Here is an 18,763-nt window from a genome sequence, read left to right on the forward strand (position 1 = left end):
ATGTAAGAGGGGCTTCTCTGTTACTCACAACTTGGCAATGGGCCTCATTCGTTTTTGCAAAATTTCCTTAAAATAAACAGAGATTGAATCCAGTCAGCTACAATGGTCTCTCTTGTTCGAATGTATTAGTGTTAAATCATTTAAAGACGTATTTGAGTACGAAGTCATCTCTGAATACTGCTACATTGAGTTAGAAACGCCAGAGCAATGCCCTGCCCTGCCCGGTGTGTAAAATAGCACTGCTCACTCTTCAAAATGGAGAACAGACTACCCGTCACCAACAAGTAGTCTGTCTCGCGCCTAGCATGGATGTATTCATAATCAGTTTACACCCAAAAAAAAAAAAAATCTTCTACATTTTCCCAATTCGAAAAGGTGTATAATCCATATGGGAGGATTTAAGAATTACATCAAATTAAGTTGCATAGTTAGATGCATGTGCATGGCAGAAAGACATACCGTAACCATGGAAACCATGCCGAAATGCAAGAATTCTCTCATGATCCTCCAGTCTAAACATCAACATATTGTATATATGCTCAGGAAGCCGTAATGCCTGAACAGCCAAGTCAGTCAAAAAGAGCCTTTTGACCCATCCGTCCAGCAGGACATTTTAGTCTGAACTAGCTCACAAACTCATTGTCTGTGGATATACTGCTATTATAGCTATTTACAAGGTGAGGAATCTGAAGTTAGTAGAATTAATCAGAAGAACAAGTTATTAACCTTTGTTAACAATATTCTGGTGGCTACTCTTATCTGCATGTCGAGCCCAAAGACCATCAGTGAACGCGTGCCAAAACTCTACCACGCCAAGCACAAGAAAACCCCTTGTCAGGACTCTTCCAAAGCATTCTCTGCATCCAATGGGCATTCTCAATCTTGTTCCTGGAGTCCACAGCACTGCTCTAGAGGTATATATTCATCTCGCTCCGAGGCTACATGTATGCATGAAAAAACATAAGTCAAAGCAGGAGTCCTCTCTCTTGTGCCATTCACATTCAGTCAAACAGGCACATCCCTCTCGATCTCGCTCCTAAAGTCTGCCAACTTTAGAACTGAATTCGCAGCTGGTTCTGACACAACCTGAGTTACAGGGGCCCTCAGCCACACCTCACCAGATCAAAGAGTTCCAACCAGCCATTTCCAGCACTTTGGATCCCTGCCACTTTCCTTTGGTGTGCCTTTGTGCCCCAAGGAGCTGACAGATCTTCAGCCTGTGATACCGCCAATGGGTTCACCTTCTGCGTCAGCTAAGAACTCCGAGCCATCGTACCTCCGGCTCCTCTTCAGACCTATGCTGTTCCTGGGCACGTTAATGCCGACTTTGCCGCCAGAGAGTAGGCTGATCCAATTGTTCTTTGCGATGCACCTCTGATCTAGTTCAAAGTCACGCCCAAATCCAGCCGAGGCACCCTCTCCCCCAACCTCCCGCTTTGATCTTCACCTCTTGAGCATCCGCAATGTAATCGGAACTCGCTACATCCCCTTTTCGGAACAGATTCACACAATAACATCATTGGGTACCTCCCATTCCATTGTCGAGCGGAGCGTGCTGCTACCGGTCAGTTACACGGGGGCACTGAATAATATCAGACCGCTGATGATGGAAGGTAAGAAGTGGATAGGTTCTTTGTGTTAAAAATAACTAGCTGGACGGTAATCTTGTTTTATTAAATCCTACAGTCCATATGATTTGAAATTTGGGAACGATAAGACGGAAGTTTGCTGTGGTTTAATTAGCCTACCTTCCTTCCTTGATCTTGGCCATGACCCCTACTCCTACCTCCTATCATCCATTATTATTGGTCTGATGCATATTGTGCCCATTGCAGCCAATCCTCACAAGCAGCGGCATGGACCGCTCAGACCGGCATCTTCCAGCAAAGTTTTAATGGGAAAGATTTTTATGGGTGGGAGGGGGGTCGAGTTGAGCGTACTGCTCCGAACTGTTCTCTGTTTTAAAAATCAATATCATTCATAGATTCTCGCATTCCCAGGTATGGGCTTTATATCATCGAATGTTTATAGTAAAATCTATGTGAAAAGTAGACATGTCATGCTTTCAAGAATGTACGTTTTATGACTACTAAATTCACAAATGTACTATAACTCTTCTACAATATGTACTGCAATGAAAAGTCATTAAAATTATGTGTTAAAAAATATTAGTGGTCTGATACTATTCAGTGCTCCATTTAACTCCTAAGTAGCAGCATGCCCCATTCCGCCACGGAACGGGAGGAACCCAATGATGAAGTATGCCACCAAGGAGTAACCCTGGTGGATGAGGGTTATACTTTAGTGAGGCTCTCAATTGTGAGTTGGATTTTCAGGTTCCTTTAATGCAAGGGCGGACAAGCTATGCTGTCGACACATAGCTGAATGGCAGTTACACCCGGAGGTGGCGTAAGGTCTCTTCTGCGAATAGGGAGAACTTTGGCTTGATCTGTTCACCACCATGGGAACTCGCAATGTCAGCACTTCCGCGTCTTGAAGTTTCCAAGGCATCTCTCACTTGGACACCTATGTCACCTCAAGGGGAATTTGAGACTCCTGTATGCCTTTCTGTCATTCCTGCTCGATGTTCTCAAGAAGATTAGGACCGACCAGGCCCAAGGCATCCTAGTGGCTCCAGATTGAGCATATATCCTCCGTTGAGGCTGCCCCTCCGTGAGGACCTGCTGTTGCAGCAGAAGGGCGGGGTTCTGCACCTAAGCTTTCACAATCACCACCTTCATACGTGGAGATTGTGTGGCTATTGAACCGATTGAACGCCATTGACCTTCCTCCAAAGGTGGTTGTCATCTTGGCAGCCAGGCGTCCATTGACAAAAAGCTATATTTTTGTGGTTGAGACAAATTTGCGACTTGGTACAGCACCCACCAGATTGAACCCCTCAAGGGCCAAGTTATGACATTGTTATTTCCTCTCTTGCCCAGCAAGGTATGGCTCTGGGCTTAGTTACAGGTTCTCTTTTGGCCTTCTTACGATTGGCAATTCAGCCATCATTGTTTAAGTCACTGGTCACAGCCATCCAGTTGCCTACTGCTCTAATGCAGCTACAGAATTGTTCAGCCACTGCCCTGCTACCAGAAGCAAGTGAGATGACAATTTGAGTATCATCTGCATAAGATGTAATATCAAAGCCAAATGATCTGATAAGTTCAGCTAGCGGGATCACGTATATGTTAAACATGTTAAAGATCTCACCCTACTTTGGACCGATGACTTCAGCTGCAAGGATGGCTGGTCCCGGGGAACAAGGGTCATCAGGAGAACCTGATTTGGCAGCTATAAGAAGCTTAATTACCACAATGCGAGAAGGGGGTTGGAAGATTGAAGGCGATGTTATTTTGTCCTATCATGCTGAAAATAGATTAAAAAGTGTTATAAACCTCCTCCACTTTCAGGCGGAAAGCCTTGGCTACTGAATTATAGAAGTTTTGGTTACAAACAGTAGGCCAGGGTGAAGAGACCGTTTCTTTACTGTAGAGACCAGTGTCTTAGTAGAGTTTGGAGCTGATTTGGAGGATCAGTTCATGGGCGTACTATAGTCTAAGTTGATGGGGGCAGGAGGGCTCTAGCAGATCTCCATGGAAGTGATGCGGTCGCACTACTGCACGTAAGACTGGTTCCCGGAAGTGACAACACCTCAGTTCCTTGCTGCCGTGTAGGTGTGGGGCTGCCGGACGCTTCGAGGGGGCTGCTGCGGTGTGAGGGCGAAAAGGCACCCCTCAGTGGCAGGAGTCGCCTGACAGCGGTAGTAGCCGCAAATAGTCAACCCTCAGCAGCAGGAACCGCGAGAACCGCCTGACAGCGGCATGAGCTGCGGAAAGTCACCACCCAAAGGTAGGGGCCGCGGGAACCCCTGACAGTGTCAGGAGCCGGCAGGAGCCGTGAGAGTCACCCTGCAGTGGCAGGAGGCGCGAGAGTGACCCCGCAGCGGCAGGAGCAGCGAAACCCCTCCAGCAGCGACAAAAACTTTTCGGCAGGGGCCGCGGTGGTCGTTCGGTTGTGGAGTCCGGCCCGGTTGTGGAGTTTCTCCTGCCTTCTCTAGATCTTCGGGCAACTGTACCTTTAATTAATTGACGATCACTACACAAACTGTAACAAACCTTTTGGGGTATTTACTTGAATGTGCTATTCAAATACAATTTTTCTGTAGTCTCACCTTCAACTTTTGGCGCTAAACACGCACCTGTGAGAAAGAGGCTCTCTTGCAACAAAACACCTTCCAATCCACTAGTGCCTCTAACAAAGCTAAGCCAAACAAATAAAAGTGCCAGCTACTGCCACCACCTGGCTCACCTGAATTAAGGAAGGAAAATAATCAATTGACGCGCCATGAACTGTTTTTCGCCCGCCGTGAGGGAAACGGCCAACGAAGACTTCATTCCCTTGCAGCCCCAGCCCAGGCGCCTGACACCAGCGTCCCTAGGCAGCGCCAGGGCTGCATTAAAGCAGAGCCGGTGCCCCGCGGGACACGCATGGGCTAAGCCTGGGCAAAGGGCGGGCCGTCTGTGGCCGTCAGGGGCCAAAGGAGGCCGGGCCATCCCTCTAAGCAGGACATACCGCATTCGGACTTGGACTGTTTTCTGGTAATCTTTAATATGTTGTTCAGTCTAAGTTGGGCTTTAAAGTGATTATTTCATATGATTCACTGTTATAGCGTTTTTAATGGTGTCATTGTTAACTCCTTAAAGACCACTACCCTTTGCAAATTGTGAAGTACTGGGATACTACTTTCCTAAACTATCAACCACTGTACGTTTTGCATCATGGGCAAAACAAATCCTCCAACCTCTCGCCCTCTCACACCACAAAAAGCAGCCCTAATACCCCTAGTCCTGAGTTTAACTGCTATAGATAAAAATGTTACAAAAAACAATAGGGGTGGTAGCATCGGCTATTGAGAATACCGAAAGATGCCTTTCCCTTACTCCAGCTATGCCCCCCTTTTTGCCGTCTGGGAATATATCTTTAGCCACTTGTAATTCACCTGACTCACTGTTAGCTTCCTCCTTTGCTGAGCTCCCTCGCGCACAGGTAGTGCAAGATGTTAGCTATCCTACTAATTTGGTCACTGAGACAGTTCCTAAGGTGATTAAAAAGGCACCTAAGCAACGCCCCAGAAATAAGAAATCAAAAACGAAAAATTTAATTATACAAAGCAATACAGTACAGTGGAAAATTAAATTACATATTACAGAAAAAATCACGTGTCTCAAAAAACCGAGGGAGCAAAAACAATTCTACCCATACAGTGAGTTTGCATCAGCTGCTGATTGGGGGATCTAGAATTTCTTCGCTGTCCCTGCCTGCTTTTAGATCCAGTACTTTATAGACTGATTAGTTTGATATAGTTTGAAATGTCCCCTTTTTTGATTTAGTTTATCGGTTTTGTTACTATTTCCTTTATTACTTTTCCTTTTTTAACATTTAGGACTCGTGATTCATCTCGAGCCTTTGTTTTCTCGTGTCAACTGACTATATATTGAGTAGCCCTCATATTGGAGGGTGAGCTCAGATATGTAAAGTTCCCTTTCTTTATATGATTTTTATATGATCCTTTAAGGGCTCGCTGCTAATTTAGTCGCATGTAGACATCATGGGTGAATATTTATCCGGGTTTCTACATTCCTTATTTCTTGATGCATGATATCGTGAATACATTCACTTAACAGCTGGTGCGAATATAAGATTGCATTTTTGATTAACCTAGCCTTAACTTTCCTTATTTTTTCTTCTTTTCACATTTCCTAGAAGTTTTATAACTAAACTTTTTTAACTATCTGCATAAGACTGAATTTTTAACCTCTTGCTGATTTTGTTTTTATTTTTAAAAACATCCCTTTGATACCCACATGTATATTTATTTCAAATGCTCTGTCATATGTTGTTTGTCTTAATGACCAGTTCAATTTTATTTGGTCGGAACGCTGTCGAAGCTCATCCTTGGCAATTATTCAAGAGGATGCATTAATTGCCATTCATTCCTGCTTTTGTGTTTTGTCCAATCAGTGTTGTTCTTTTGTGAATTTATCTGCCGCTGCCATTGCTTTTTCTGTTTATACTTTTAATTGTTTCCTGATTTAGTTTTTTGTGTAATTATGTGAGCACTGCCAATTTATGATTGTACTTTGTATTATGGTCTTCGTAAAAAGCGTATATATATATTCTGTATGTGTTTCATTGTTTTTCCTCTCTCTGACTGACTCTCTGTTTTTTGTGACATGTGATTTTTTCTGTATTATGGAATTTAATTTTCCACTGTATTGCTTTGTATAATTACATACCTGAACCTTTGTTAGTAGTATAATTTTCATTGACCCCTGGTTCGGGTAATAGGGTTGCCCGTTTGTTGTAACCATAATTTGTAGTAGGGCTCTGCAGTGTCTGGGTCCTCGTTGGCCTTGAGATGAAAATTAAAATCCCCCAGAACAGTGAAATCTTGGCGGGCAAGTTCATCTTCCAAGAGGGTACCTGACCCCTGTGCAAATGGTGGGCGAGGACCCGGTGGACAATAGAGGAGCATGCCCCTGAAAAATTGATTGGGCTGTAAAGAGAACTGCCTCACAGAGCGGGGAACTTATAGGACTGTAGAAGACGGCAAATTCAGATTTATAAAGATGGACCCCCCTCCGTTAGCCTATCCGGTCCAGGCGAAAGGAAAGATAACCTGGAGACATACTATGGAGGAAATCTGGGTCTAATGCCTGACCCGCCCATGTTTCTTTGATGAAGATAATTCCGGGGTTTTTCCGAATTGCATAATACAGAGAATTCAACCTCGTGTTTGATAAGGGACGGGGAGTTGAGGAGTGCACAGGATACTGGAGGACTGTTAGTGAAGGGCTATTGCCTAATGTTAGTCTGAGTAGTACTCCGAAGGGTGACTACTTAGCCTAAGCCCGCAGCCAGGGCACCCCAAGTTTGATGAGGGCTAAGAGAGGAAGAACAGTGATACACTTGATGGCTTCATTCTTACCTTTGAGGTCTAGCAAGGTCTTCTGTGAGTAGGTCAGGTGAGTGGGCCCCTCTGTCCTAGAACTGGCAGTGTGGGTGGCACTGTGTGCGGAGGGGCGCCGACAAGCTTTCTTTTTGCACACCTTTGGCATAGCTGTGCTAAGAGTCCGGCTTTATAGCCCAGCATCTGAGCAAATGGGGCATGATCTGAGGTGCTCCTTTTCACGATTAAAGCTAAAAACATGAGGGAAACACAAAATAAGAAATTGGGGTCCAGCAACTCCCATTATGCTCCACTGACTTCCCTGTGGAACATGAGTACTGGTAAAACAAAACAAACCATCACTGCAGCCACTGTACGCTCCACCTCACCCCTCTTTGGAGAAGGAGAGGCTCAATCGCTTTGATAAGAGTGCTCATTTTTTACATTCATCGTACCAAAGAACACCGGGTGGACAATCAGCTCTTTGTGGGGTTCGCTGGAGCGAAAATAGTCAAGGCAGTGCAGAAGAGAACATCCTTCCGCTGGATTGTACTCTGCATTAGGATCTGCAAAGCGTTAGCCAAAAAGCAGCTTCCAGAAGGAGTTGCCTTGGCATGTAGAGGCCTCGGGTTTGTGTGCCAGGCAGCGACATGCATTTCTCTCCATAAGTTCACAAAGCACTATTGTCTGTGCGTACAGGGTCGCCAGGAAGGGCATTTTACTCACTCAGCTCTGCAGGACTTTCTGGTATGAGTCCACTCACAGACCCACTTCCAAATAGGTACTGCTTTGATATTTATTCAGAAGGTGAGGAATCTGCAGCTTCACTCTCGAATAGAACAAGTTATTTATCTTCAGTAACACACTTTCTAGTAGAGATTCTATCTAGTCGCAGATTCCTCACTGGCCCTCCCATCCTCCCCATTCTATCATTGGACTACACATGTTAATAAGATCCCAAGTCTAGGAATCTGCACACTGCTTTCAATCAGTATCGCTGTTGAGGCTCTGCATCTAAGGGTGTGGCCAGCCTCGAAAGCAACTGACGTCAGCGCACTAGTGTGGCACCTACATAGTCTCTGCATGTAATTTCCGGAATGGAACGGAACGGTGTCTGTGTAGAGCCGCACCGCGCCACCTATTTTTCCACAGAGGTACTGCTGAGAAATCTTCCAGATTCAGTCCGACGCCTGAGGAATATTCAGAAGGTGAGTAATCTGCAGCTAGATAGTCTGTACCAGAAAGAGCGTCACCAAAAGTAAGTAGCTTGTTCATTTTAGCCTTGACTGGACCAGAGTATACAAAACTTAATTTTAGTCATTCGCGTGCACTAATTTGCATAATTTATATTGGGGTTGGTTCCAATTATACTTTTTCTTGTTCTTGTGCTTCTATTCTTAATTAGTATTGGCATAGTCATACAGTGACCCACTGCGTGTTTCGCCCATGGAACATTATAAAGGCTGCAAAACTATTTCCATAGTAAGAGTCTTCTTTATTAATGCCCACCTAGCTGTTGTTTTCAGGTACTGGCCAGAGCACATTTTAAAAACAATATTGATTAACCGTCCACTGAAATTTATAACTGAACTATTACAATAACTGTTTTCTTCTTAAAATGAAAACTCTCCATTGATCCTTAAGGGAATTCACACTTTTGCATCTCAAGAACATGAGTGGCAGGTTAAGGACCCAATCCTGTCACAAGGTCCATCATCATAAGATACTTGACAAGGGCAAAGCACACATACCTTTGAAATCCGAAATGTAATTTCATTAACCTTATCATATCAGTCTTAACTCAAGGATGTTTATTTTAAACGTAACTTGTTTGGAAAAAGATAACCTAACTTGCAGACCAGTTAGTTTATTCTGTTCTTCAGTGGGAGTTCGAAAGGTATTGAGTAGGTTAACTGTTACTTAGACTTAAGACTTGTGTCTACTAACTGGGCAGTTGCCTTGTATTAATGCCTTCTGCTTTAACCGAACACCCTTTTGTGGATTTTGATGTTTGTTTTTTTTTCCTTTTTTCGACAGGTTACAAGATGGGTTCCCGACCACATGGCCTCACATTGCTTTAACTGCGATTGTGAGTTCTGGTTGGCTAAACGTAGACACCATTGCAGGTAATAACTGCATGCATAATTTATGTATGGTGCAATACTATGGTCCACTGGTGCTTTACCTTTACTCATCTTCAATTGTTCTGTTGTAAATTTGCTTTGTAACATTTCAAAACTGGTTTCAAGTATTTCCAAATGCAGTCACTGTGTGGCAGAACTTGAGTGCTGCTGGCGCCCAAGCTACAGTGATTTATCATTTGCAGGTCTCAGAATATGAAGGTTTAAATATTAGTTTTCACTGCCTCAACTACCTGAAAAATCAGCTATCTGAAAACAATGTTTTAAAGATACTTTTGGATACAGGAGTTGCTGGTCATGCTTGATATACGCAGCAGAACTTTATAGGCCCGATAAAGTATAAAGTCTGGTCAGAGGTGCATTGGCATGGCTGCTTTTTAAGAATGCTGTTGGCCAGCATGCTTTTTGAAAGTGTCTGTGCAGAGAGTAGGTTTTTTTTTTCTTTTTTTTTTTGTTCAAAAGGTTTTTATTAGATTTTCTAAAACAAAGCATGCCCAAACAAAGAAAAGGAAAAACAATTGCCATACAGAATTGTAGCAAGAAACCTAATGTTCAGACAACATGTGCAGAGTTCGATGACTCTATAGATTCTCTCATGAGAAGGAAACAAACAGAATGTAAAGCAAAAACACTATATAATATACAAAGTACTGCAAATATACAAAAGAAACCAGAAGGAAATTATAAAGTGGTTCACTGAAGGACCTCTTGCCGTCCAATATTAGGAACAGTTTCCAACGGTCAAGTCTGGGGAGATTACAACCAGAGAATAACACATTTACCGGTGACAAACCTGTGTAGGCGCTTGACTAGCCCATCTTTGCAGAACAGAAAGATACAAACATACAAAGTTGGCACCCAGATTATGGGAGTTTGAGGGCAGAGTTAATTCAACGTCCAAAACCAGGAGACCACCACACCAGCATGAGGAATGGGGTAGACCATGATCTATGGGTGTTCAGGGAAATTTTGTCATAAAGAAATGCCCAAAGATGGCCATAGCCTGTTATTTTGACGTTTCCAAGGGGAATTCTGAAGAGCAATATCATCTACACCTCTTAAGAAAGAGATCCGGTTGAGCCAGGCCTTAAAGGAGGTGGCGGCTGTGTTTTTCCAGTTGGCTAGTATCAACTTACAAGCTGATGTTCGTGATATGTCCACTAGGAGTCTATAATTCTGTGTTTGGATTTGAGGATCTAGAAATCCTTGAATTAGTGATAGAAATTCCTTGTTAAGGCAGACCCCACAGATAGTGTAGATAAAGTAAACATACTGTCCCAAAAGGAGGAAACCTTACTGCAGTAGAATAGAACATGGCAGAGGTCCCAGTCGGAGTAGACCACAACAATTTTCATATCCCGATCTGCTACATCATTGTTCTGTAGCAGGAATTCTGAATTTCATATCCTGATCTGCTAGATCATTGTTCTGTAGCAGGAATTCTAAACCTATCGTCACAAAAACAAATGAATGGCAGAGAAAATCAGTTTCAAAAGGATAATCAGCACACACTTATTTCCAAGCATAAATACATTTACTGAGATTATTATTCTCATGAAGCCAAGTACAAGAAATTACATGGAGATATATTATATTTAAAATCATTTCCAGAGACCACTCTGAGGGGGGCGGACGCTTGCTCTGGCCGTATTTCTTTGGTGCGGTGGCCGACATTGGCCCGAATAACTGATAAAAGAAATAGCTTGATTTAGAAGCTCTGTACTCGACCATTCATTTAACCCCTTCGCTGCCAGGCCTTTTCCCCCTCATGTGCCAAGCCTGTTTTTTTGGCTATTTGGGGTAGTGCGCGCTTAGGCCCCTGTAACTTTTTGACCACATAAGGTATCCACGCCAAATTTGCGTCCTTTTCTTCCAACATCATGGGGATTCTAAAGGTACTCAGGGTTTGTGGATTCTTCTAGAGGGGTCACAGAAATAAGCCAAAATACAGCAAAATTTTGGGGGTTTTTTCGGAAAAATGGGAAAAACGGGCTGCAAATGAAAGCATCTTGGATTTTCCCTGTAAAGGTTATCAAAAAAAGGGTTTGTGGGGTTGAAATCATCATTTTCGCAGCTTTTCGGGGATACCAGACTTTTGTCAGAAACCCAACATTTTTTACACAGTTTTGGCATTTTTTTGGGACATAGCCGATTTTTGCTATTTTTTGTGCTTTTGACCTCCTTCCAGTTAATGGCAGAAATGGGTACAAAAGCAATAATGGATCGTGGAAAACTATACATTTTCGAGAAGAAGACAAAATTCTGAATTCAGCAATGGGTCATTTGTGTAGATCCATCAAGGTTTTTTTATAGAAACATACAGTTAAATATAGGATAAATTGAAAATTAGTTGCAAAAACAGCCTTTTGTGTCAACGTTTTCACCTGTAACTTCTTCTAATTATGACAGCTCTTTGAAAGCAATATACCGTTGCATCCGCTGGACATTACTGGTTGTGGGGATATATAGGACTTGTAGGTTCACTAAGAACCCGACGAACCCAGAGCCAAAAACTGAGCAGCAACTTGCAATGGTTTTTTATTTTGTACCGGGTATATAGTAATTATTCTGTAAAAATGTGTACATGGAAAAATCGGTATGAAAGACACCTATGTATTTCTGAAATGGGAACAAAATATAGAGTTTAGAAACAGTAGATATTTGCACATTTCTGAAATTGGGAATACTCATACTAGCATGAGAATTATCAGTCATTTTTTAGAATGACTTTTTTACACAATATCTTTCATTTGGAAGGCAGAAATGCATCGAAAGTCAATAGATAATAACAGTTCCTTTACAAAACTGAATTACCCTAAGTCTCCCGATAAAAATGGTACCTCACTTGTGTGGGTAGGCATAGTGCCCACGACAGGAAACGGCGCAAAACGCAACGTTCTCACAACTCAATATCGCAGTGGAAATTTACCCTTTTTTGGCAAAGTGCCTAGCTCTAGTTTTTTAACCCTAGCTCTGCGGGCACCTTGGGAAACCTAGCAAGCCTATACATTTTTGAAAACTAGACAACCAGGGGAATCCAGGATGGGGTGACTTGACTGCCTCCCACCAGGGTCTGTTACCCAGAATCCCTTGCAAACCTAAAACATTGTCCAAAAAAACACATTTTCCCCACATTTCTGTCGTGGAAAGTTCCGGAATCTGCGTGGATCCACAAATTTCCACCCACCCCGCGTTCCCCAAAGTCTTATGAGAAAAACGGTACCTCACTTGTGTGGGTCGGCCTAGTGCCCGCGACAGGAAACGGCGCAAAACGCAACATGGTCACACCTCAATTTCGCAGTGAAAAATGACCCTTTTTTGGCAAAATGACTAGCTGTAGTTTTTTAACCCTAGCTCTGCGGGCACCTTGGGAAACCTAGCAAACCTATACATATTTTTGAAAACTAGACACCCAGGGGAATCCAGGATGGGGTGACTTGACTGCCTCCCACCAGGGTCTGTTACCCAGAATCCCTTGCAAACCTAAAAAATTGACAAAAAAAACACATTTTCCCCACATTTCTGTCGTGGAAAGTTCTGGAATCTGCGTGGATCCACAAATTTCCACCCACCCCGCGTTCCCCAAAGTCTTACGAGAAAAACGGTACCTCACTTGTGTGGGTCGGCCTAGTGCCCGCGACTGGAAACGGAGCAAAACCCAACGTGGTCACACCTCAATTTCGCAGTGAAAAATGACCCTTTTTTGGCAAAATGACTAGCTGTAGTTTTTGAACCCTAGCTCTGCGGGCACCTTGGGAAACCTAGCAAACCTATACATGTTTGAAAACTAGACACCCAGGGGAATGCAGGATGGGGTGACTTGACTGCCTCCCACCAGGGTCTGTTACCCAGAAACCTAAAAAATTGTCAAAAAAAACACATTTTCCCCACATTTCTGTGGTGGAAAGTTCCGGAATCTGCGTGGATCCACAAATTTCCACCCACCCCGTGTTCCCCAAAGTCTTTAGAGAAAAATGGTACCTCACTTGTGTGTGTTGGCCTAGTGCCCGCGAGAGGAAACGGCGCAAAACGTAGTGAGGTAACATCAAAATTGCCTATCTCAAAACCACCTGGTTTTGCAAGGGGGGTCACTTGGGTTTTTGGCCCGGTGCACGGCGGCCATCTAGGGAAACCTACCAAACCCATACATTTCTGAAAACTAGACACCCGGGGGCTTCCAGGGACGTATGGCTTGCGTGGATCCCCCAACGTTTCCTTACCCAGAATCCCCTGCAAACCTCAATTTTAGCTGAAAACATTCACTTTTTTCACACTTTTTTGTGTGGGAAAGTTGTGGCTTCACCGGGCTCACTCAAATTTCCCACCTCCCAGCGTTCCCCTGGGTCTCCCGGTAAAAATGGTTCCTCACTTGTGTGGGAGGCCCAAGTACCCGCGACAGGCAAGGGTCCAAACATTTGTTTGGATAGGCAATGTTAATGTCGCATCACTACGTTTTGGGCCCTTGCCTGTCTCGGGTAATTGGGCCTCCCACACAAGTGAGGCACCATTTTTACCGGGAGACCCAGGGGAACGCTGGGAGGTGGGAAATTTGAGTGAGCCTGGTGATGCCACAACTTTCCCACACAAAAAAGTGTGAAAAAATGATTTTTTTCAGCTAAAATTGAGGTTTGCAGGGGATTCTGGGTAAGGAAACGTTGGGGGATCCACGCAAGCCATACCTCCCTGGAAGCCCCCGGTTGTCTAGTTTTCAGAAATGTATGGGTTTGGTAGGTTTCCCTAGATGGCCGCTGAGCACGGGCCAAAAAGACAGTTGACCCCCTTGCAAAACCAGATTGTTTTGACATTGTTTCTACAGCGTGAGAATTTCGGAACAATATTGCATGGAAAATGTGACAGACATTTTGAGGTTTGCAGGACATTGTGGATAAAATAACTTTTTGGAGTTCACAAGAGAGACATCACCATGAACTCCCGTGGGTTTACAACAATATCTACAGTTGGTGGGTTATTCTTACATGGAACATACACCTTGGCAGAGAAACTAAAAAGACAAAGATTCCTGCACAGCCATCTATTCCTCAAACGCACACACATACTGGTTGGATTTGGCACGAGGGCTAGTGATGGTTCAGTATATTAAATTTTATTAACAAGAGATTTCACAAAAATGAAATGCACTGTCAATAATTAAATGGAGAAAAAACTGAACCAATGACTCACAGCTCGTGAGCTGTAAAGCCACGGCAAGGCACCAACCGCTTTACAGGCCATTCACACACCTTTCATACGTGATACTCACAAGACCATTCACACCACCAGGCACAAAAACAACACATTACAAAATTCACAAAAGGGACAAGGTACACCCTGCTTCAGAAAGGCAAATATTACTGCACAGCCATCTAATCCTCAAGCACACACACATACTGGTTGGATTTGGCACGAGGGTGAGTGATGGTTCAGTATATACAATTGTATTAGCAAGTGATTTCACAAAAATGAAATGCACTGATGATAATTGAAAGGGCGAGAAACTGAACCATTGACTCACAGCTCGTGAGCTGTAAAGCCACGACAAGTCACCAACCTCTTTACAGGCCATTCATACACCTTTCATACATGTGAGACATACAAAACCATTCACACTGCCAGCCGCGGGCCCATCACATAACGAAACTCACACCAGCACACAGCGCCATTCAAGGGCCCATCACTTTCACACGCCCACATTCCTGACACAGCAACTACACAAGCTGATGGATTGCGTGGAGTGGCACTCAGCTAGCAGTGTGTGTAGTGACCAGCAGCAAGTCACTACTCACACACAGCCAGCCAAGCGCCAGTCCACGCACACCGCTAGCCGAGCGCCAGTCCACGCACACCGCTAGCTAAACACCAGTCCACGCACACCGCTAGCCAAGCCCCTGTCCAGGCAAACCGCCAGCCAAGTACCAGTCCACGCACACCGCCAACCAAGTGCCAGTCCACACACACCGCCAACACATTTAGGATTTTTTTTAGACAAAAATAGAAACACCAACAAATCGCAAATAGATACAAATCTACAAACACAAAATCAGAAACTAAACACATTGCACTAACGCCAACCTTGAAACAGAATCCATTTTTTTAAAAGAATACAGACCAGGCAGTTCACTTTACCACTCATGAATGCTCCCAAAAATTATTTTGCGTGTGGTACGCTCTAAAACAAGCAGGGACACAGCCCAGGTTTAGATGGACAGTCGGGGCAGTACATACGAATCTCCTTCCGCGTACGTCTTCGCCAACAGACTCTGCATCTCCTAGTGGGAAAATCTTTTGCCGGTGTGGGAGGGATGACATCAGGAAAGTGGCGATCTGTCAATCGAACCACATCCTCCACCACTCCAAATCTAGGAACACTTGCCTGTTCCACAACAACAAGGCTAGCTATCACAGAATGCTGAAACCGAAGAAATGTCAACTTTGACGCAGGAGAACACTCCTTGAACACAATAAAAGCATTGAAAATTGCTAATTCGAAGAAATGGATGGCCAACTTCTTATACCAAACATAAGCCTTCCGAATAGCAGAGTAAGGTTCCAACCTCTGATCTACTCTGTCAACACCACCCATGTGCTTATTGTAGTCTAGAATGCACACAGGTTTGCGCACTTCAGCAACCTGACCCCAAACAGCCACAGGTGAGGTACTCTCATCATGGATGGTAGTCAGCATGTACACATCCCTCCTGTCCACAAATTTTACAGCTAGTAGTTAATCACTACGCAAGGAACTGCACTTCCCCCTCTGAAGTTTTTTGCAAACAAGCTCTTTCGGATAACTTTTACGGTTAGAGCGGATTGTGCCACATGCAAAAGTGTCCACTTTATGCAATTCCTTAAATAATTGCACAGCAGTATAGAAGTTATCGAGGTACAAATGGTGGCCTCTGTTAAACAGTCTTCTAGCAAGATCCCACACAATTTTCTCTGAAACTCAAAGTGGACGGACAACCTGGGGGGTCAATAGTAGAATCTCTACCAGTGTACACACGAAAATTAAAAACATATCCTGTCCTACTCTCAGACAACATATACAGCTTAATTCCATAGCGTGCCCTCTTGCTAGGGATGTACTGCCTAAAAACCAAACGGCCCTTGAACAAGACCAAAGACTCGTCAATAGATATTTCTTTCCCTGGAGTATAGATCTCAGAAAATCGATCTACAAAGTGATCAAGAACGGGCCGAATCTTAAAAAGACGGTCACAGTCAGGGTGATCTCGTGGCAACGCCATAGAATTATCAACAAAATGCAGCATACGTAGCAAAAGTAAATACCGATTACGAGTCATAACTGCAGGAAATATGGCAGTTTCCAACAAGGGGCTAGTAGACCAATATGAAGCCAAGGTTGGCTTCCTTACCACACTCATCAATAAAGTCAAACCCCAAAAGTTCTTAATCTCTTCCAGATATGTGGGAGTCCACCGGGTAGCTCTAGACTGGGGCCTAAGTTTGTCGCTGTTGTCCCTCAAAAACTGTTCAGCATACAAATTCGTCTGCTCAACAATCTCGCCCAAAATCAACAATCTCGCCCAAAAATACATCATCCATAAACAACTGAAAAAACTGTATAGGCAAAACATTTTCACAAAGCACTGTACACCCTGCATCACCGCTAAAGGCAGGCAACACCGGCTGCACCATGTTTGGATCAACCCAAAGTCCAGCACTTCCAGTAGGAAGCCTAGCAGCCTCAGACTGCAATCCAGATGCCTCTTGCACCATCGGCACAGCAGCTTCCTCCTCTAAGACAGGCACTTCATCCGCACTTCGAGTTGCTTCATCTGCACTGAGAGTACCTTCATCCGATGATTCCATGTTGAGTGAAAACTCACTGCCAAAATCTTCCCCTCCCTCCTCTCCCTCAGACGCACTGTTAGTCTCATAATCATGCTCCGAGGAAGATTCAAGAAGCATACCGACCACCTGTTGAGCAGTCATTCTACGGCTAGCCATATTGCTTACTAATAAAGGAAACTTGTCAAACAAGTCAACAACAACAAACACTTTATAAAATAAGTAATAAACCAAAAGCACCTTTATCAAAAACTCATATATACTCCAAAACAATACCACTCACTTGCCAGAGGCAGCTAAACTACTCACCACCACCTACTCTGTACAGACATAGTATGGATCAACAATATCCCACTAAAAAAGAAAGAGAAAAGCAATTACACATAAGACTATGCAAAACACATCGTAAAGAATTTCATGCTCAAGCCACTAACTAAATATGTCGCCATTATGACATCACTTACAAAAAAAAAATCATTCAGACATTATAATATTGCTCATTTGGAGTAAATACAACAAAAAAAAAATTCTTACCAAAACAATGCAACTACACAGAACTGCAGAACAACCACTGTCGAAAAGCTTTAGACTAGAATAAAAAGGAGAAAAAAACTTTGTCACATATGCATATAATGCTCTAGACCATCACGTACTGCGCAAAATGTATTACTAGAACCTCCCACTTTCAAGAAGGAAAGATCGATGGCCCAATCCTTTACAAGCAACGCGGCGAGAATCTGGAACTGAGCCTCAGCTCCGGACCACCCCCTCCCTCTTCCCAGTCCTTCAAAACTGACCTCAAAGTTCTCCTCCTGCAAAGACACTTCCAAACTTAATTCACACCCTCTCTATTGTCTGAAGGAAGTCTTTACATTATAGGAAATTCTATTCTCCATGCCCGTAGAAGCGCCTTCCCAGTTTGTTCCTGTGTTTTGCGTGTCTGCCATTTATTGCACTTTTATACCTCTACTTGCACTTTGTACTCTTTTGTAAGTTGCATACATGTCACTTTTCCTCTTGTAACGTATTGTTTGCTACCTCTTGTATTTTGTTTGCTTTTGATACATGCACAATTACCACCATTGCCTCATGTAACATAACGTTTGCTCTTGTTTTCAGAGTGTCTGCCATTTATTGCAGTATTTTACCTCATGTGACATCCATCAGAGAGCTGCGTGAATAATTTCCTGGTAATCCCCTCAGCACAATGCAAACACCCACCCGAAATAGGTACCCAGTGAGGTCACACCGTTCGCATCGCCCTAACCTGCTCAAGGTTCATGTGACCTCAGTGACAGTCACAGCGACTGGATCACTGTTGCTCTAGGGTGTGCTGCTTCGTAGGCCTGTGAGCAACACTGGAGATGAACTTCAGTATGGATTGTGGTGGACAGGCCTTCAAGGATTACCCACAATTGACACCACTACAGTACACCTGCTTGTGCTAAGACATCAAGCCTTCTAAGGTCTAGTGGGGCCTTCTACGGCCTTCTACGGTCTAGCATGGGAATGTGCTCCCTCAGTACAGTGGTGTGGTGGACTGGTCATGAATGCTGAACCCGGTTACCCAGTTCCAAATTCGACAGCTCTGGCCATAGTGCCACATCCCCACTGAACGCCATACTTGCCCACTGAGAGAAACTCGCACTGCCTTCAGCTATAACCTAATTGTGCCCGCTATAAACACTTGGATGTGGCTCAATTCAAATTATGCACTTGATAAGAGTAATACGCTGCCTAAAAAAAAAAAAAAAAGCAACCACTCATAGGGAATGCAAAGCATGTGAAATGTAAGCAGAAACAACATGGTTACCTAAACGATCTCTCACTAACTATTCAGAAATCAGCGAGTGGTTTCACC

The 18,763-nt window shown here is 43.8% G+C and overlaps 1 protein-coding gene across 3 annotated transcripts in view; it reads left to right on the top strand.

Moving 5' to 3' along the window:
* The window catches only part of MTMR4 (myotubularin related protein 4), a 651,646-nt gene that overhangs the window by 629,068 nt on the left and 3,815 nt on the right, over positions 1-18,763 (top strand). For all 3 annotated transcript variants that reach the window (XM_085649730.1, XM_085649731.1, XM_085649732.1), the window contains one exon: positions 8,990-9,078. In XM_085649730.1, the coding sequence (XP_085505856.1) occupies positions 8,990-9,078 (89 nt within the window). The remainder of the gene's footprint in view (positions 1-8,989; positions 9,079-18,763) is intronic.

Source organism: Triturus cristatus, chromosome 3_2 (genome assembly GCF_964204655.1).
Source record: "Triturus cristatus chromosome 3_2, aTriCri1.1, whole genome shotgun sequence".
NCBI lineage: Eukaryota > Metazoa > Chordata > Amphibia > Caudata > Salamandridae > Triturus > Triturus cristatus.